Source organism: Crinia signifera, chromosome 2 (assembly GCF_055691185.1).
Source record: "Crinia signifera chromosome 2, ASM5569118v1, whole genome shotgun sequence".
NCBI classification, from domain to species: Eukaryota; Metazoa; Chordata; class Amphibia; order Anura; family Myobatrachidae; genus Crinia; species Crinia signifera.
Genome location: NC_139218.1, coordinates 73,126,463 through 73,148,730, shown reverse-complemented (window position 1 = coordinate 73,148,730; position 22,268 = coordinate 73,126,463). Strand labels below are relative to the sequence as shown.

At 41.1% G+C, this 22,268-nt stretch overlaps 1 protein-coding gene across 2 annotated transcripts in view; it reads right to left on the bottom strand.

Annotated features, from left to right (window-relative positions):
• Positions 1–1,989: 1,989 nt before the first annotated feature.
• ADORA2B (adenosine A2b receptor) overlaps positions 1,990–22,268 on the bottom strand; it is an 83,347-nt gene continuing 63,068 nt past the window's right edge. Inside the window, exons 2-3 of one of the 2 annotated variants that reach the window (XR_014470317.1) lie at positions 7,147–8,008; positions 1,990–6,028 (exon numbers count right to left, since the gene is read on the bottom strand). Coding sequence is in view for 1 of the 2 variants with exons in the window: in XM_083172382.1 (XP_083028508.1) it covers positions 7,318–8,008 (691 nt within the window). In the remaining variant the exon portion in view is untranslated. Of the gene's footprint in view, positions 8,009–22,268 lie in introns of both variants that reach the window. The other variant, XM_083172382.1, reaches the window with a different exon arrangement.

Genomic DNA, 22,268 nt, shown 5'->3' with positions numbered 1-22,268 from the left:
CCCGAATGCCTGGACTCAGACGGCGGGACGAGCGCAAAGGAGCCCCTTGTGGGCTCGCTGCTGGCACAGTGGCTCACTATGCTCGACACCTATTCTATTCTCCCTCATGGGGGTCGTGGACCCGCACGAGGGAGAATAGCCGGTGGCCGCCAGGATCCCGAGTGTAGGGGTTTTAACAGTTGGGATTCTGACTTTGGTGTAATGACTGTCGGAATCCCGACTGTCTGTCAGTCATCCGGCACCCATACCCTTTAATCTGGTGTGTTGGATTTGCAATCTATTTTCTTCTCATCTTTTATACTACATGTTGAATATGTTTCTTTTTTTTTCTCAGACATTATTTTTATTAACGATGTGTATTTCAAATACGGTATAAGGCCTTAATCTGGTGACAACATTTCAGAATACAGCATAAGATTGTTGCATTATACGGCTGTGACTATGACTATTTCTTTTCATGATTTCCCCATCTGTCCATATGTACTCAATAAACAGTCCCTGCCCACTTACACTTTGGGCACTGCAATATAGCAAAGGCAAAACACACCTATTTAAGTATAAAAAGCACCGGATACTGTATAAACAACACTTTCAATATGGTTGAAAAAAAAAAAAAACATTTAATGCTTAGGTTAATATGTTGTTGTTGTTTCCACAAGAATTTCTTCACAAACAATGAGCGATGCAAACTAATCTTGCAGCATTGATAATATTACCGTCAGAGAGCAAAATGATTGTGAATTTATCATCTCATACTTTGTAGAGCTTAAAATCTATAATGATATAGTTAAGTGTCGCCATCACCTGCACACACTGGATAAGCTATTATTGTGGGCTGAGTCAATAGGACCAAGAGATCTGGAAACCAATAAACTGCAGATTCATGAGGAAGAGTGAATGTTCCACGCACCCAATATTCTCTCTTTTTTACTTAGCTTGTATGTAGCTTTTAAAGGAGAACTATAGTCATGAATTACTTACTTTAGTACATAAAAAAAATAATGTTTATGTAAGAAGACATGTTAAATTATTTCTGACGAGCACAGAATTCTTTGTGCGCTCCCCAGTCTGATTTATGGATATTCGGTACTTGTTTCCTATCTGGGCGCCCGTCGCGGGCATCGCGGGTACATTTATGTATGGCCGCGACGCGACCGACGCGATGCCCGCGATTTCCCATTGAAACCAATGTTAAACTTGGAAATCGTGTCGGTCGCGTCGCGGCCGGCCATAAATGTACCCGCGATGCCCGCGACGCGATGCTCCCGATTTCCCATAGGAATCAATGTTAAAACCCGCGATGGACCCGATTTTACTGTTAAATGCCTCAATCCACCCGATTTGGCCATAGGAATCAATGTTAAATGGGCCACAGAGCCCATTAACCCTTAAATGTCCCCCCCAATTTTTGACGCCACCCCACGATCGACGCCAACCCGAAGCGTGGCGAGCGCAGCGAGCCCGCGAGGGGCGGCGGTACGCGTCCTCCGACCTTTTCATGCCCTACTATCCACTAGGGCGTGGTGTGAGAATATAATAGTGTGGCTTGCGCAGCGAGCCACCGAGCCCGAAGCGTGGCGAGCGGACGCGGATACCTTCACAGGTATGCGCGTCCCCTCGCGGGCTTCACAGTGAAGGTATCCGCGTCCCCTCGCGGGGCTCGCTGCGCTCGCCACGCTTCGGGCTCGGTGGCTCGCTGCGCTCGCCACACTATTATATTCTCACACCACGCCCTAGTGGATAGTAGGGCATGAAAAGGTTGGAGGACGCGTACCGCCGCCGCTCGCCACGCTTCGGGTTGGCGTCGATCGTGGGGTGGCGTCAAAAATTGGGGGGGACATTTAAGGGTTAATTTGCCCTATTTGGACCCAAATCGGGTCCATTGAGGCATTTAACAGTAAAATCGCGGTCAATCAGGATTTTTAACATTGTTCCCTATGGGAAAATCGCGGTCATCGCGGGCATCGCGGCCATCCCAATTTACCCGCGATGCCCGCGATGACCGCGATTTTTACCCCCGATGACCGCGATTTTGATCGTGGGCGCCCAGATAGGAAACAAGTACCGGATATTCATATGTGTCTGTTATTGGGCTAAATGTAATAGGCTTGCGGGTTGAGGAAATGTTCAGAAGATTTTAAGTTGCAATTTTACAATTGGTAAAACTAACCTGTCACTATAAATATTGCAACTAACAATGGTTTGTAATATCCGTTCTCTCAACCCACAGGCTATTGTATTTGGATCATTCTGTCTGTAGCTGTAAACATCTGCATATCAGTTCATGTCATTTAATCCAATCTACTGTGTACATTCTTCAGCTTTATTATAAATATTCGTGTCAAAGACCGTAGAAAATATTTTTCAAGGAAATACAAGGAGGCGATCCTGCTTGCATGTGTTTCAGTCACTGCAAATAACAAAGAAACAGCATTTAACTGGTACCTGCAATTTTGTTGGTATTGTATTCTTTTATTCTATAAATATAAATTTTTACTGTTTTTATGTGAAATAAAAAAATGTATTTCTATAATATTAGTTTATTTATTTTCAAGGCATAAATCATTACTACAGGTAGTGCAAATAAATTATCTATGAAACATACTGGGGGGAAATTTAATAGGATGAGAGATTCAGAAAGTGAGAGATTTGGTAAGAAATCTCCAGTTTTTTTAAAGCGGCAATCAAACTGGTTTTGAAGTGTAAATGATTGCCACGTTAAAAAAAAACTACCAAATCTCTGACTTTCTGACTCTCTCATCCTATTAAATCCCCCCACTGTGTTTTAAACTGTTTTAGAAATGTTGTTGACAATGAGTTTGCAGGTAGCAAACCGCTAAACGCTAAAGTTCCTTCACTACTGTATGTATCAAGTATCAGGCAGCCTGTGTTTCTTTACAGTAAGGTAAAGTTAAGTTTATCAACTTCCTACAAATAGTGGAGACAGCCGTAATAGTCACAAGTGAATGACCTATTATCCACTTTGGAGTATTCAATCCACTGAGGCATGTGGCACAGAATGCCTTGTGCCTCACTAATCCAGAGTGAATTGATAGGCTGCATTCACATATACAAGGAGTATGACCATAATGTAGCTACTTCTGCTAGTTATAGACCATGGTTACACTGTACTAGATCTCACAAGACAAAAGTTCTACTTTATAGGGGGAATTCAATTGTGGGCAAAGACAAATCCGTAGCAACATCCATACTTTACAGAAGTCCAAACTCGCACGCTGCTGCATAACGTAGTGAGCACTTTTGTGGAAATTCAGCTTTTGACTGGGAGGGCAAGGGGTAAGAGATATGGTTCCCTTGCCAGCATTAAGATGCCTCCACAATACCAAGTCACGCCTTTTGACCGCAATTGAATTCTTCCCTAAGTCTTGTCCCTAAAGCTAGATGCAGGTAGAAGAATAAACACTTTAATAAATAAAGATTTCCTTTTTCTATGTATTCATGCTTTTCCCTTCTACTATATACATATGAAATAATAACCTATAGGTAATGTTGACTCCTGTTAGTGCTTACATTTGTACATAAAATAAAGCATAAGAAAATGCTGAACCATTCACAGAATTGTTACACATTGTTCAGCCTAAAAATGAAATTCAAGGCAAGGTGGCTTTAAGTGTTTCCAAAAAAAAAAAAATCCTGTTGATCGGAGGCATCACTTAACATCTTTAGAAGATCAATGCATTTTATATGTGCAAAACCTTAGTGACCATGACATCACAAGATGAGAACTGTGTGCTAAATAGTTCCTGAAAGGTTGCAGTTATCACACGGGTATTAGATGTTTCACAGCTGAAAGGATTATGACCATGTGCATTAAAGAGGCCACACAGCTTTTGCAACAGCAGAAACAGAATACAGTAGTTTACATCCAGGGTGTGGCCTAGTGGAAATGTATCAGTCCATATGTTCCGTTAAAAAATCACATTGCAAGGGCTGTTGTACAATTGACAGTTCTCCAAGAACAAATGTCCACACAAACATAAGCTGATGAAACAAATCTCCATTTTCTCATTAGTTTTTTTTTTTTTTTCTTTTACATTTTATGCAAAATAAAGTTATATTTAAAAACCAACTTGACGCCAGTAAGATATATTTGTTAATTTCCTGGGAATGTACATAAACCAACATCTCCTTTTAAAAACATTGTAAAAGTCTGCATTTTTGCCATTAAAGTGCAAAACAGTTTAGTATTAAAAAAATAATAATCACAGTATTCAAATAAATGTTCTCTATATAAAAAAAGGTAAAGTTAAAAGAATGTCACTGTGGAATAAAACGGTTATGGAAGACTTGCTCCCTTGTAATTATTCTCTTCTCCAAAATCACTTTGGAGTAAAATTTACTAAATGTATTTTTACCAAAACCGATGATTCTAAGCATCTTTGAGGGCTGGATTAATTAGGACATTAGTAATACACACTAAACAAGCATCCTCTGTGTGTCATACTATTGTTTTTTTTAAAAATTGGTCTTTAGTGCATATACTAGATTATTGTCTATAAACCTAAAATAGTTTGATGTCTATTAATGTAGCCTTTGAATGTCTGGATTGCCCTCTATTTTTCATATTATGGGATAACACTAATATTCTAAAGTTAGACATCAATTCGCTTCACATTGCAGCTTTAACACGGTATATTGCAGTTTTTTTACCGTTTTAAAACCAGGACAGCTGCAATGTGAAAGCTCCATTGTCAATTTACTGGTTACAGAATACCGGTATTCTGAAACATGTTAAAAGCAGGATCCTATACGTTTAAGCTATGCGGTGTGAAAGGGGTTAAGGCTGTCTGCCCATTTTTTAAAAACGTTTCAAATTACCGGGTCAATGGCGTTTATGCGATGTGAAACCAGCTTTAGAGTTTAGTTGCAACTGTCAGTTTTATTTTTGGTTGCTTATTTTATTTGCATAGTTTGAATGCTCTAATGTATTTTTATTCATGGACCGAAAAATGATCTTAACATCCAAATTGTTGACTGATCCTCAAAATGAGGCAGCTAAGTTTAAGGAGTTAATTTCTATTACGATGTATGGTGAGAACATTGCATTAACTGGAACTTATCAGATACTTAAAGTATATTAATAAATACTGGTATCCTGTAAGGGACCACTAAACACAGCACTATAATTGCTTTTTAGAAAAGAGTTATAGTATTCAAAAGTATGGGAGCTTAAAGGAGCTAAAGATCCTTTTCATGGGGATTTTTAAAATATATTTTTGACCTTCCCATTTAAGTTTATTGGAGGATAAAGATAGTGGGCCTCCTGGTTTAAAATAGCCGATAACAGAAATAACGAATTTCTGGTCAACCATAGTACATATAATTCCAATGCTAAAAACGATAAAGTATGCCTGTCTCTATACCAGCGTTAGCGGTCATTGTTTATGTTGATCTAATATTAAGCCTTTCAATTCTGTGATATAACTAGTACCCCTTTCACAACGAAAACCCAGGTCCGACCTGGGTTATTTATACGATGTGAAAGAGGTTCTAGGTGATCTAACTGAGACATGATATGCCTCAGTAATGCCATCGGTTTCTAGTGAAATGAGACAATCAAAACATTGGTTCATTAAACAAAATGGCAGCATCCACCTCCTTCATACAGTGCAACTTCATAAATGTTCATATTATAACTCTCCAAATAAAATCTGATCACAGTAATGTGTAGCCCTTCACTGTAACAGTGAATTTCAGATTGTCTGTAACAAAAACTTAACAGCTTCCCAATAAGCTCCGTCACGCAGAAGAGGTTTTTGAACCAGTTGACCCGCTCTGTGTTTAGTATAATATTTAGTTTTTCCTTCTGCAATCACAGGAATAGTACAAATATATAAATACAGATTTATTTACAAGAACATCTAGCGAGTAATTTGAGATTCTTAGGATTTGTGCTTTTCCCTTTGGACCTCGCATACTACGGATATGCATTGACCTCTCTTTTGGTTCCAATCCGAGATCAGCCTTCAGGGATATGGATGCACTGCAGCTGTTCTCCGATTGAACCCTGTCAAAGAGCAAAGCAAAAGACAGCTAGTGAATTTAGAGTGCTTTTGTTTTGTGTCCAGTCAAAAAAACAACAACACAACAATGTAAAATTTCGGGGTTATATAGGTTATGTGAATGGTGGAACCTGTCCCTCTCTTCTCCACCAAAGGTCTTCTACACTATACCACTTCAGGAGGCATTTTCTGGTATGTAATTGTGCATGGAAGATGACGGAACACTGTTGCAATGTGAAAAATACAAGAGGTGATGATAAACACACAACTCTCAGATTTCTGTTCACTGTTGAAATAATAGAAATAATGGAATGTATAATGTCTTTCTCTAACACTTTTTCTAAAGAGTGTTCCTTTCCAGAATTATCCAAGATGTCAAGGACTGTTCAAAATATTGGGTCTGTAGGGAAGCCCATTCGTCTGCTTGTTGAGATGGATTGTTAAAAATGGAGTCTTCTACCACAAAAGGTATACTCCCTCCTAACTTTTTTTTTACAATATTCTTTAGTGTTTTATCTTCTCTTTATTTTACATCTATGTTCACCTGTTGAACATAGATGCATATTTATTATCAATGAATGCACCTTATAGTGCATAAATGCTAATCAAACCCATTGGCAATCAATAACCGACCAGTGTTTCTCATACTCTGTTCTAAGGGCACTTAATAGTCCATGCCCGCCAGGTCATCTCTGGCTAATGTGAGCTAGTTAGTAACTAATACACCAGCTTGGAGAACTGGTAGCGGACCTGCGGGCCGAGTCTTAGAAACACTGGCCACATGCATGGTTGCAAAGAAAATAAACATCTGAATTAAATAAAAAACATACAAATGTATGCATAGAAATATATACATACAATATGGCTGTCTGTGTATAGATGTTGTTAAATATCTATATATTCTACTGTTATTAAACATGGCTTTATTTGCCGATTAAGTAAGTAAATGAAAATATATATGTTTCACGGATTATGTACACAGCCCTCTAATTAATTTATCCTTTTCTTAATGAAATATTCCATAATAAATAACATTCACTGAACACATATCACAAGCCTTTGTTAAAACTAGTAGTAAAACCTTTGACAGTGCAGAAGGGTTTGCAGGAAATGTCAGTAATACCTTATAGTAAAAACTAATGGTCAACGTTTCAAATGAACAAAGTGCAGCAGCAAAGTGGTCAATCATGACATCCTGGTCCAAGGTCCAAGCAACATTACAGTATAGGTCCATGAACCCCAACTACACACATGGCGGCCTCTCCATGTGGTATGCAGGAAGCATGAACAGGGGTCACATGATGGCATTCCCAGCACTTACACTGCTGATTTGCAAGTGTCTGGAATGCCCGGTGCTGCCGTTGGGACACTTGGAAAAGTTGTCCTTTTTGCAGACAAGGTACTTTGAAATGATCTTATGGAAGGTGTAGCGAAAGTCCCTTATTTTGTAAGCATAAATGATTGGGTTTACTACAGAGTTGGCATGAGATAAGATGATGGCCATATACATAACCCACTCTGGTTTTTTCTTGTGAAACTCTGGGTCAAAGAGCGTGATGCAGTTCAGTATGTGGATGGGCAACCAGCAAAATGCGAAGAGACCCACAATAATGGCCAAAGACTTGGCTGCGTTCACTTCTTTCTGGAGAGTGGTCCTTGAGTTGTCTGCACCTACACACTTTAGTTCAATCTGTCTGAGCTGCTTGCGGGCAACCATGAAGATCTTAATGTATATGCCCAACATGATTAACAGTGGAAGCAGTACACAGCCGAAAAAATTGAAGTAGACCATGTAGGTCATTGTGACCACTTTTTCAAACAGACATGAAACAGTTCGGTTCTGGCTAGGTATGCTGTTATTTGTACCACAGTCTCTATCAAAGCAATTCCAGCCCATCAGCGGGGTCAATCCAATACCAAAGGACAGAATCCAGAAGACTGCGATAATGGCTCTTGCTCTCTTTCCAGTGACCAAACTTTTGTACCTACAAAAATAAAAAACACTTTGTTACGGTATGTATTATATAATATTTAAAGATGATGCAGAACAATACAAGTTAATTCAAAGTACATGTTGGGTTTCTGGGGCTGAAACACACATTTTAACAAGAGTTGGTTTTTGATTTTTTTTATATTTCTTTATTATTATTGAAGCATATTTAGAAAAAGAAAAGAATCATTACCGTTTCTTTTTACATATCTTACAAAATCCATGTACACATCCAAAATAAAATATCATGTATCACTATATGGCGAGTTATACATTTCCAATCCCTATCCCCATTTTTTCACAATTCCAAATTATGCTCCACACTATTAGTATTATTTACTCTCACCCCAAAAAGAATCGGTGGGTCTTGTGCATTCATACATGCTTTGTACCAAGGTATATTGCGAAAGCCTTTCCAAACCTGATCTTTCACAATATTGGGTTGGGTATTAATATAACTTTCCCATGTGTTGAAAAAATTTCCCTGTAGCTATATCTTTTCTCAGAGATGCTTCTAACCACTCGATCTTAAATATATGATGTAATTTGTTAAGAAAGAGGGAAAACGGAGGAGCTATAGGCTGTAACCAATTTTGTAAGATGCACTTCTTAGCTATTGCTGATATAATAATTAGAAGTCTACGTACTCCCTGTGTAATCCGTGTAACTACAGGGATAATTCCAAATATTGCCCATTCTGCGGTCAAGCTTAAGACAAACTAAATGCTGTATGGTATACCTGGACCCAAAATCTCCTTATCACAGGACATTTCCATATACAGTGATATAACTTAGCCTCCTGTGTCCCACATCGAAGACATAAATGGTTAGGGAGTGATCCCATCAAATACCAACGATGTGGTGACAAATATGTTCTGTGTGCCACGTTAAGAGTTCTACGTATGAGGCAGCTGGTACCAGTTTAATGGCAATTTCTAAAGCTTTCAATATTTGTTTTATAGTCAGTGTAGGCATATGGTCTCTCCACTGCGCCATCCCATTACATATCTGTTCATGTTGTAGAGGATTATGCAAGAATATGTAGTGGGCAGATATCGACTTCGCAGGGTGGTGTTCTTGGGCCAGAAGTTTTTCCAATGAATTACTATGGTTCTTAGGAGCCAGTGCCCTATCAAGACCAGCCACATAGTGCTGAGCTTGGAAAAATGCTAATGGAAAGGACTGTAAAAATGGAAACTTATCTACCGCTTGTGTGAACGTTAGTGGTTTATTAGATGTTTTATTAATTAAGTGACCTACTTTAGTAATTCCCAATCTTTGCCACAAGGTAAATGGATATTAAACCATTCCTTGCTGGTGTTAGACACCAGGGGAGATGTAGAGAGGTATATTGATTCAATAGTTGTTTATGGCATAACAAATGCCAAACTCTGCGAGTAGTCGAAAGTAGTGGGTTATTCTGTATCAAGGGGTGTAGTTCCCCGTCATGTCTATGTAAGAAAACTGTTAAGTTATTCCCGTTAAGAAAAGTAGTTTCTACAGTTGTGTTAGCATAGATGTCCTTGCCATGTAGCCAATCCCGAAGATATCTCAAGTGGGAGGCATATCCATATTCCTCTATATTGGGAAGGTTTATGCCCCCATTTGCTCTAGTCTGTTGCAGCTTTATCAAACTGATCCTCGCTTTTTTGCCAATCCATATGAACATACGCATGATCTTATTGATTTCTAGTGTATCTCTTTTTGTTAATAAAATCGTAAGCGACTGAAGGGGATATAAAAGTCTTGGAAAAAGGATCATTTTAACTAGATTAGCTCGGCCTAAATATGATAATTTTAAATGTTTCCAACTGTTTATGTCCTTTTTTCATACAATTAATAATCCTACTCATATTGAGATCATATAATTTGCCCATATCTTTTGGAATTTGGATCCCCAGGTAGGTAATCTTTTTCTTAGCCCATCGAATGGGTATTATACGGGCGTATATAGCCTGGTTTTAAATAGAGGGCTGTTGATTTCTCAAAATTAGCTTAAAATCCTGAGGCACTTCCAAATTCTTCAATACGGGCTGTTAATGGTCTTAAAGATTGTCTAGGGGATGATATAAATAACAAAACGTCGTCTGCAAAAGCAGATCATTTCAGTTCCTCATTACCCAATTTGATCCCTCGGAATACTGACCAATTCTGTAATACCCGAAGCATAAGATCAAGGGCAAAATTAAAAAGTAAAGGGGATAATGGACATCCCTGTCTTGTGCCTCTAGTTAAGACTATTTGTTCTCCTATATTTCCATTAATTAATAAGGCCGTAGTTGGCGAGGTGTAGAAGAATTTAATCATATGCTGAAATTTAGAACCAAAGCCCCTTCTCTCCAATATATTATAGAGATACAGTACCTCCATGAGATCATGTCAAACGCTTTGGTGGCATCCAAGCTAAGAAGCATATTTGACCTGTTAGATTGATGACTAGCTGCTGTTACAGCTGCTAACGCTGTATGGATTCCATATACCGAGTGTCTTTCCCTAGTAAACCCCAACTGATGTTTAGTGAGTATTGATGCTAAATGAGTTTGAAGTCTATCAGCTAGTATTTTGGATAATATCTTAAAGTCAACATTGAATAATGTTATTGGACGGTATGAAGAAGGGAGTGTTACATCCTTGTACGGTTTTGGAATAAGTTAGGTGAATGCTTTGTTAAATGTTGGAAAGACAGGGATATCATGTTGGATATGTTCATAATGGTTGAGAAGTGCAGGTATTATCTCTGGTTGTAGTATTTTAAAATATTCTATTGAGAATCCGTCTGGACCCGGTGTTTTATTTAAAGCCATTGAGGATATTGCTTTGTTTATCTCCTCCGCCGTTATTGTAGCTTCCAAACTCTCTTGTTGTTGTAATGTTAAAAAAGGTAGGTTGACTTCTTCCAATAATCTATCAATTCGTTTCTGATCTGTAGGGGTTGCTGTGTATAACGATCTGTAATAATTCTGGAACACTTGCAAGACATCTGAGGTTTTAGTTAGCATTGTATTAGTACGGACATCTTTAACCGCAGCTATATAATGTCTATGTTTAAAACTCTTAGTCATGTTGGCCAGCAGTGTTCCAGTTTTATTACCTAAGGGAAAGTATTTTTGTTGTGTATAATCTAGTTTTAATCTCGCCTGAGTCATCAGAAAACTATCCAACATTTGTCTGGTTTCCAAATAAATTTTATAAACATTTTCTGTAGGGTTGGCGATGTAGTTTACCAAGGCGGTCTCCATTGCCTTTTGTAAATCTGTGTATTGAGTGTTAATCTCTTTGTTTCTTTTTGCTACATAAGATATAACATGGCCTCGCATCACTGCCTTAGACGTTCCCCACAGTAACACCGGGTTGTCCCAATGCTCTATATTATCATCTAAATAGTTTGCCCACTTTCATTTTACATATTGTTTAAATTGATCAGAGTAATAGAGATAGGACGGGAAGCACCAACGGAAGACCTGTGTTCCCCCCGAGGGTGCTTCTAGTGTCACTGATACTGGAGCATGATCCGAGATCACTATATCCCCTATATTAGTCAAAATCGTATGAGTAAGCAAAGAAGTGGAAAGCAGTATATAGTCTATACGAGATAGTGAATTACGTGCTGCCGAATGGCATGTATATGTTCTTTCTGTGTGGTTAAACATCCTCCAGGGGTCCACTAGCGCATGTTCTATTAGCATCTCCGGGATGAAATTCCATTGGCGCCTAGCCGAACTTAAGGGTGAGGAGGATTTATCCAATGAAGGATCAGCGACTATATTAAAGTCTCCACCTATCATTAAATCATAAGTGGGTCTACTAGATAAAAGTTGGGATATTTTCTGAAAGAAACCCTTCTGGTCATTATTAGGGGCGTATACATTAAGTAAAGTATAATTCACATTATAAATCTGGACATCAAGCAGTAAAAATCTACCTTCAGGGTCAGCAACCATATTCATAATGGTATATGGCAGTCGTTTTGAAAAAAGTATTGCTACCCCTCGAGATTTTGAATGATGACATGCAGATACACATTCATTAATCCAAATATCTTGCATAGTACTTCCCTCCCCTTGTTTCCAATGCGTCTCTTGAATGAAAATGTCCGATTTTTTTTAAGAGAAGTGGAAACCTTCTTACGTTTTACAGGTGTATTCAATCCCCCCACGTTCCATGATATTAATTTAATTGTGCATGGTGTGCCTGATATGCCACCTCCTTTATGGAACGCCGAAGGGGTCATCCCACACCCGTCAAAGGAAAAAAGAGCCTAAACCAATAATCCCCATCAAGGACCCTGCCCCCGTCCCAGCAAGCATGGGCATTCTCCTCCACCAAATCCAATTTATACATCTCTGGACCCACCGTGCCATGTAATACATAACATGTACATTTCCATAACCAATAAGTCTGCTTCAATACATTTTCACATTTTTTCCATTCCAAAATCAAACATAGCCGGTTTCCAAGGGTTACCCTGGACACAGGCACATTAGTCAACATACATTTTAGCGTATTTATCAAAAAAGTTAATTTATAATATTCCTAATCACAACTTCGATTAAGCTTATACATTTCCTTATATCTACCAAGGTGAAGTTCTGTAAAACAATATCCATAATCCAAACAAACATTAGAGCAAAAACAAAAAAACATAGGTTAGTTAATTTAAAGTTATTGTTTTGAAAACAATAAAAGTCAACCCAGTAAATATAAGCCAAGACCTTATAAGCTACAGGAAGTGCCTATTATACAGGAAGTGCTCATTTTAATTCTGGTTTGGTGTTATTGGTTGTAATTGTTGTTTCAGATCTCTTATGTTATAACTTTGGGCCTGATTTAGACCCACTCTCTAGGCTGCGTATATTTGCCACCCTGACAAACCCTTGCCCCCCACCAGTGCCGCCCGCATCCCCTCAGTAACATGCAAAGGGATGTGTCCAAGAACATATCCCCTAATATGCGGCCGAAGGGGACAGAAATCATTCAATGATCGCAGTGGAAACCGGAGATGGGCAAATACATCATGTGACATCAGCCGCCCGCCACATGCAGGCATTGGCCCGCCTACGTTCCCAGTGGAACACCCAGCGTTTTCCCCTGCTCTGGCCTAGTGTCTGTCCCCTCTGGAGCGAACGGCTCGGGGACTGTGAAACTCGCCGAAACCGTTTGCACATGCGCAGATCCCTTACCATTGAACTGGGGCCAAATTCAGCTTCTTCCAATCAGGTCTGAATTAGACCTTTTGTTAGGAAACCAACCACCGGCACTTTCCCTGCTCCTCCACAGGAAAGGACCAGAGAAAGGTCTCCTCTCTGGGGGAGGAACCCAGATATCTCCTAGAGTAGGGCCACAATATCTGATGGTTTCAGTTTGTCAGATAAAATGTCCTTTGGTCTTTGGGGGCCTTTCAGAGGTGGCTGCATAGAAACGATTTCTAGGTGGTGACAAGGAGGGAGTCCGTGTTTGCGAAGATTTCTAAAACACAGTTCCGCTGACACTAGAGATAGTCTATCAATAGTGTTTTGTTATATGCGTCAGCGGATTAGTGATATGGCTAATCTGGTCTACTGTACATTTACCGTTTCTACGTTACGACACTGATTGAGAGACTTGTATTTCCTTTATTGCTGAAAGGAATTATCGCTGTTTGGTAAATACTGAGCTAATGTCATAAGTTTATCATATGAATTTTTATGGCTGTACTGCGAACGCCATCTTTACAAGACATACGTGTTACATTCACCATTGTAGGCAACAATGACCTACCAAATCTATTCTGGAATCTCCATGGAGTTAAATCACAACACCTCAGCAGAGGAGTACTGCACCGGACTTCAGACAGGGAAGTGATGTTAAATACTGGTAACATTCAGAACTATCAGAGTAACACTAGGCAGCATATGCTTTGGGCAGTACTGATTGATGTTAAATGGTACCCTATGACCTAACAGCCACCTACATTTCAAAAGAAATCAAAGCTTTGTGTAACCGAATACAGCCTTAGGCACATCCAGGATCTAATACAACGGCATAGAAGGTGCATGGGTGCAAACAGGTATTTTACAAGTGAGTCAAGTCTAATGCATGCATTCTCGAACACATATAGTACGCTGACGGTGATTAGGTTTGAATGTCCTCTGTAACCCTCGCCTGAAACATACACAGCAGAAATGAACCCTCTACACTGCATTGCACTTCAAAGTAATCACTAAATAAGACCCAAAGCAGCATCTACTTTACTTGTCTGATTAGTATTCAAGTACATAATGGGTTATAATATGTACTGTAGTTAGAGAACGCAGCCTTTCAGCCTGCTACAAATACGATAAGGTGCACAATGCCACAGATGAACTGTTACAGGCCGGAAGTAGATTTTGTTCAAAGCTAAAAATGTAACATATTTTAGCTATTAACAAAATCTACTTCTGGCCTATAACCGTTCATCTGCGGCATTGTGCACCTTATCATATTTGGTTAGAAAAAGGTCATACATTTATCAAACTGTGGCGTAAGAATGATTTTTATTATCACTGTCATTTATCATTACAATCTACCAATTAAAAACTACATTAAAACATTTAGAAAATTAGAAAAGGATTTACTAAAGTACATCATCCAGGTGTACAGGGTGTACTTACTGCACTCTACCCTTCAGTTGATTTGGGTAGTCCCCCGCAGCCCCAGACGAGTGTGTGGACCACCCACTTCCTAGTGAAGTGGGCGGGATATGTCAGATAATACTGCAAGTTTCAAGTCCATATGGACAAGCTGGGGGCTAAACAACACAAATTGTGTCATATTAGTCCACAGGCCTGCAGGCCACAGTCATTAGTCCATAGACCTGCAGGCCACAGTCATTAGTCCATAGACCTGCAGGCCACAGTCATTAGTCCACAGACCTGCAGTCCGCAGTCATATTAGTCCATAGACCTGCAGGCCACAGTCATTAGTCCATAGACCTGCAGGCCACAGTCATTAGTCCACAGACCTGCAGGCCACAGTCATTAGTCCATAGACCTGCAGGCCACAGTCATTAGTCCATAGACCTGCAGGCCACAGTCATTAGTCCATAGACCTGCAGGCCACAGTCATTAGTCCACAGACCTGCAGGCCACAGTCATTAGTCCATAGACCTGCAGGCCACAGTCATTAGTCCATAGACCTGCAGGCCACAGTCATTAGTCCACAGACCTGCAGTCCACAGTCATATTAGTCCATAGACCTGCAGGCCACAGTCATTAGTCCATAGACCTGCAGGCCACAGTCATTAGTCCACAGACCTGCAGGCCACAGTCATTAGTCCATAGACCTGCAGGCCACAGTCATTAGTCCATAGACCTGCAGGCCACAGTCATTAGTCCATAGACCTGCAGGCCACAGTCATTAGTCCACAGACCTGCAGGCCACAGTCATTAGTCCATAGACCTGCAGGCCACAGTCATTAGTCCATAGACCTGCAGGCCACAGTCATTAGTCCACAGACCTGCAGTCCGCAGTCATATTAGTCCATAGACCTGCAGGCCACAGTCATTAGTCCATAGACCTGCAGGCCACAGTCATTAGTCCACAGACCTGCAGGCCACAGTCATTAGTCCATAGACCTGCAGGCCAGTCATTAGTCCATAGACCTGCAGTAAGCAGCATTTTGATGTGATGGGGGAGGGGCCTAATATCGTAGAGACCCCAACCTTGTCCCCTAAAGTGGTAGCTGCAGCTCCTATTCAGGCTTTTCCCAGAGGGGAGTTACTTAAAGTAGGCAAATATGACATATGGGGGGGTCATTCCATCATTTGATTGATTATCAGTACTTTGCACATGCACAGAACCTGTTTCAAAGGAAGCAGGCCAGCATCAGACTGTCATTGATCGACAGTCTGATGTCATTTCAGGGACGGATTGTGGATGGTAATGAGCTCAGTTTGGAAACATCTATTTATGTCTCCGTCATTCACGGGGTGGTAAGAGACCTGTTGTGGGACAGAGATTTCCTGGTCTCTTCAACAGGGGTCTTGAGCCGCACCATGGGTGCCTCAAGGCGCCCGATGGTGCTTCCTAGGACACAAATCACATCACTACTTCAACAGGAGGCGTCTCCTTGTAATAGATGCCGCCTGCTGCATTACAATACAGTAATGTTGCTCTGACCGCACCTGAATGGCCGCCACGTTGAAACAATTGTTTTTCTGTCACCAATACTGAGATAGATAAAAATGTAATTTAAAGACACCATAGGACAATAAGGCACACACATACAAGGACATGCTTTGAGAAAGTAGTTTTGTTTTGTATGTGCAAGGCATAAATGTTATGAACACAGGCTGGGCTTGCATAAAGACACTCTTGTATGTTGGTGTCGGGTTGCTTTTTAAGATAGAAATTGACAATGGAGCAGTATCGGGATGCAGTTAATTTCCCGGCGGTCAAAATCCCGACCGCCAAAATCCCGAAACTTTCTCCCTTCATGGGTGTCCACGTCACCCATAGAAGGAGAATAAATACCCATAGAGGGAGAATAAATTAGCGTGCAGAGCGTAGCAAGGCACTGGGCCCGCTGCGTGGCGATCCACGCCCCCCCCCCCCCCCCCCCCCCGGTCGGGATTCCAGCATCGGGATTTTGACCACCGGGATTCCGATCGCCGGGATTCCATATCGAATCCGCAGTAACAACAGTATGAGAGAGGATTCATGTTTTATAGTCCAAAAGGTACATATGAAATGCACCACACTGCACAGCCAGGTTACGGTAGGAAAGGTTACAGAGACAAGGGTAAACTGAAGAAAATGGAAAAGGACACTGATAAAAATCAATAATAGATCACTTCATGGGTAGAGATGATTGCCCTTGGTGCAATATATTGATTTTTATTTCAACCTCGACAGTACACAATGGTCCATTCTTGTATCCATGCAGCAGGATGTCATTTGGCTTTCAAGTGTGAATAATCTCATGTGTCAAGGGTCACCAATATAAAACAAACAACGGTTAGATGACCTTGAGATGCATACAAATCTTTTGGTCAATTAAGTCACATTTATGAAGATGGAGTATCAACAATGGAAATACATTTCTGGGAATGCAGATGGGTCCTCATACAACTAGCTGCAACTCAGCACGCAATACAAGTGAGCCGTGACGAGCGGTGTAGCATAGTGACCTTTTCTTTAAAATTAGCATTTTATTCGCACCACAGATGTAGCAAAACACCATTCATTCTGGACCACAGGCACCAGGCTACAACTTCAACTACACAGGAATTAGGGTGGGATTCTCTAAATTAAAAATGCGGTAAAAACCCGTTATCTGTTTTTTACCACATTGTGGGATGCACTAAAGAACCCCGCCGGGTTACCGTGACGGGGGGCATCACCAGCAAAAGAAGCCTATGGGCTTCTACCACGACCCACCGCCGCCCCCTCTCACCTGTGTCCAGGCAGCACAGTGCTGTGCTGCCCGGATCAGTGACTTCCTCCTCCCTGCACTGTAAACCTCCTCTGGGTGCAGGGAGGAGAGCCTACCCGCCGCAGCATCCCCGGGTAAGGGAGGGGGAGCCACCGGGACCCGCTGCACATCGCCGGCCAGATCGCAAAGCACAGCTCTTAACGCAAGAGCTGTCCTTTGCCATAATTATCGTATATATGTGAGTGCATGTGCAAAAATTATGTCTGCGGCAGCCGGCAACATGCGGCTGCGGCTATTAGAGAATCCCGCCCATAGATTGAAATATTTACAAAGAGGCATATGAAGGACAATGGAACTAAATGCACATACAGTACACGCTGGGCGATTTTGAGCTGACAGCAGCTCACTTCCCATTTAAGCTCAAAAGCTGCCCAGTGTGTATGGCATGGCGGTGAGCTCTGATGCTCGCTTCTGCATCATCGCCGTCAAAAATGCCCAGTGTGTATGCACCTTCAACATAGGACAAAAAAACTCCAGCCACTGCATTGTAGCACTTTGCATATATATTCAGTCATAAACAGATATACACGTGTAGCACATCAAATTATCAGTGCAGTCTAAGTCATTTTGGGCCTAATTCATGTTTGCAAGCAAAGCAAAAAGCAAGCAACTTGGCAAAACCATGTGCACTACAGGAGAGGAAGATTTTGGTGGGGTATCACAGGGCAGATCAAGATTGTTCTTTTAGAGGGTGAGATTTAATGATAAATCTTTCTCTTGCATCTCCTGGTACATCCCCTTTCTGGTCCCAACTCCTCCCCTTTACCATATTTAATAGGTTATCACATAAATTATTAAAATTATTTTGTATATTGTATTCACTTTCGGTGTGACCCTACGACGCATGTGTCTCCCAGTTATGGCCGCATTCTTTGGGGATGATTCCAGTTCACTCAGAGTGAACCGAATTCGGCACCGATGGTTGGGGTTTGCACAGGCGCACACTCCTACTGCGAACGGCCTTGGCTCTTTACAGTGTCATCAGGCCGTTGGCAGTGGGAGGGACGGGGTTACCGCACGGACATGGGAATGCCCAGCGTTTCATGAGCATTCCCATGGGATTGCGGGCGAGACGAGGTGTGCCGGGGTTGGGCGGCTGACATCACATGACGTCAGCCATCCACCCTGTCTTCGTCCCGCAAACATGAGTCAGTCTCCACTGATTTATATTTGCGAAGGCAGGAGAAATAATTTGATGGTCGGCGACCATCAAATGATTTCTCCTGCTGCGGGCACATGCAAGGAGATGGTAACACATGCCCTCGCATGGTTCAAAAGGGAAATGGCGGATTCGGTGGGGCGGACGCTCTGGGACTCGGTAATCTGCGAGCTTCGCAGCTTAATGAGTCAACCAGAATCAGGGCCTTTGTTCCATGGTATCAGTTTTAAGAGGGCACATAACTGACTTGAGTATGGCACATAACTTCCCACTGTTCTATTCCCATTTATATTCAGTGACACTGAATATAATGTCTATTATCTATAAAATCATACCTCCCAACTGTCACGATTACAGCGGGACAGTCCCGATTTTCGGGTCCTGTCCCGCTGTCCCACCCACGGCAGGCATTGTCCCGCTGCGGGGGGTGGCAGTTGGGAGACCCCCCAATCTAATAGAATAGACGCTGTGCGCATGCGCACAGCGTCTATTCTCGTATGAAAATGAGGTTGCGGCTAATTAGCATAAGCCGCACCCTCATTTGCATACACCCCGCCCCTTTTCGGGCGCTCACGCGGCTTCGCCGCGCGAGTGGCCCTATTTCTGAAGCAAAGAAGTTGGGAGGTATGATAAAATACATTAATCTATAATAACATTAGAGTTACATCAACTACCTGTGGCGTAATATGGTGTAATGTTCATAGTACGATTACAGCAACAGCGTCTATGTAATGACATCTGTGCATTATAACATTTGTAACAAATCACAGTATCTTCTAGTCAGGTGTTTGTACACAACATAATACAAGAGAGGGGAGAGAGACTGACTGTGCTAGGTGGAAGCCCCTCCCTCTGTGCCCGGTTTGTGCATTATGCTTCAGCCCTGTACAATGACATTGATATTGGAGGTCAGACTGTTTTATGTGATAAATCAGCAATGTATGTGACAACCGGACAAGCAGTTTACTAGAAAGGGTTTTGTTTGGGGAAACTGCACTATGTAATCAGGAAAAGTTTTGCTAAATGAATATATATATTTTGGGGACGTGACTGACTATTCTAATTTATTTACAATAATTCCGTCTTAACAGCACAACCCAGCATTGACCCCTTGGGTCTTGTGCTGTTTGTGTGATGGTCAGTGGTGCACCCCTGAGTTATAAAGTGTCAATTGAAAAAGGAAAAAGAGAGAAAAGAAACTCGGGTGGGGTGCACTCTAAATCCCCAATTTTTTGAAGTTATTCTGCTAACATTTTGTGTATGTTATTGTCATTTTTTTATTTTTTAATGCTGTGCATATATTAAGCTAAATTAAGATTATTAACTGTGAGGTTCATGGTGTCCAGTGTTAATTGTTTGTTTGTAAGCAGTGTCTGTTAGATAGTATGTATGTGCCAGTAAGTGGCGTGCATCTCATTATCTGTATCAGTTATAATTTGTTGAAAATCTGAATGGCTTCCTGGGTGCTGTGCAGCTCAGCAAATATATGTTCCCCATGTCCGTGTCCCTCATCAGGATACGCATATCTGTATGTGTGATATAGATCTTTACTGTCACTGTTTTACTTGTCCCTATCCTGGCTGTCGCACAGCAATCCAAAACTAATTCCTAGTATATGCAAGTATACCTGGCCAAATAAAATGGATACGGATTCTGATTAGTAAGGGGTGTCTGCGGTGTCAGTCACCCAACCGCCAGCCGCAACTAGCCATATCAAATATTCATTGCAACACTGGAGAGACAAGTTTACATAGTTCTTCCCGGGAGTGAAACTACATTATCTAGAAGCAAAAGATGCTTCTAAGGAAAGGCGAGTGGGACAGAGATTATACCACTTGCACTGTAGGGGTTACCTAGGAATCGCATTGAAAACCATCACATGGCATTGACAGCAATGTGTTAAAGGTGCTCTACTGTGGCATAACATGTAATAAGTGGCTCTACTGTGGTGTAGTGTGTATAAAGGGCTCTACTTTAGAATGTAAGCTCACACCAGCAGGGCCTCCTCTACTCGTGTACTTTTCTTAGAATATATATATCTCTGCCACCCTATGCTTCAGTGTCATATCCCCTGATGCAACTATCCTTATTTACCATGTACTTGTCCTAATTTGTCTTGTGCTGTAATTCGTTATTTGTTTTTTGCTCATTTATGTATTGCAAGGCGCTACGGAACCCTTGTGGCGCCATATAAATAAAAGATAATAATAAATACTTTGTGTAGTAAGGTGTATAAGGGGTACTGTGTGGTGTAATATGAATAATGTACACTAATGTATGGTATAATGTGAAATGGTCCTATTCTGTTGCCATGTGCCTATATTTTTCCCGGCGCGTACCATTCCCTATTTTTAATATTGGACATATATATAGAACTTTCCCTGGATTATTACTACTCTGTGTAAGGGCCAGGGGCACTAATACTACTCTGCACACAATGGCTTTGTTTATTATTTATACATCATGCCACACAGTGTGTTGTAAATGAGGGGCCTGGCTCGCAAGGTCGGCATATCCTGTAAGGCCACGCCCCTGTAGGGAGCCAATACCTTCAGCTTGCACAAAAATATCTATCTCCACTTACCACCCCCTTTCACCTCTTGTGGTGACCTTCCTGTCACCACACCACATTTTTTTCTGGATCCGCCCCTGCTCTAAATTGTATTTTACTGTTGCACTCAAACTGATAGGATGAATTTATAAAAAGCTTGAGTGAAATCTATCAGAAAATGCTTACCAGGTATTTAAAGATCTTTTTCTCTAAGTAGCTAGACTGTTGTGAAATGCATAAATGTCTCTACTTAAGCAAAGCCAGAATGCTAGAAACCGCTGTCTCGTCCAGATACTTGAATAGTTCCATTTAATCAGAAGGCTCTGTCTTGGCAAATAGTACAACTAGTTATTTTGTTGGCACCTGTTTAGAATTGACACCACTGAATACTGCCTCTATTATACCAATCGGTAGGGGTGGGATTAACTGGCATCACGGTGACATCTGCCAGGTTTAGCAGCTTCTTTTCCTATATGTTTTCAAATATTTTTCCTAGAACAAAATTATTGGAACAGATCAGGGTCTTTGCAAAAGGATTGGTTTATGAGGCACGATGTCTTTATGCTGCTTGCAGGTTATTGCCAGGGAAGCACAGAGGATCTTTGGCTGAAGAATGAGATTATTATGAGATTGATGCCAAATTGAGAGATTTATCATAAATAATTACACAAAGTTAAGCGATAACCATAAATGTCTATTTTTCATTTTGAATGATTTTCCTGGATGATTACTAAATGTTTGGGATAATGGAGGGTCTAGCCTGGAAATGAACCTTTAATTAGATTTATTTGCAGTCATTTTTGTATTCTGGAGCTTGGTCTCATTACTGCCTAACAGAAGCCAATGTTTTTTTTTTTTTATAGTTCATTCTGAGAGGGATCTGATTGGAGTTTTGCTCCGGTTATGCAGGGGGTAACTAAGGGTGTGCAACTGGTGTGGCTATACAGAGCGCAGAACTCTGGGCAGCACTATCGCTGCCCCACAGTCCCTGCATCTATTATTATTATCATTGTTTATTTATATGGCGCCACAAGGGTTCCGCAGCGCCTGACAATACATAGATGAGCAAAGAACAATACAAGAAAGATTGTGAT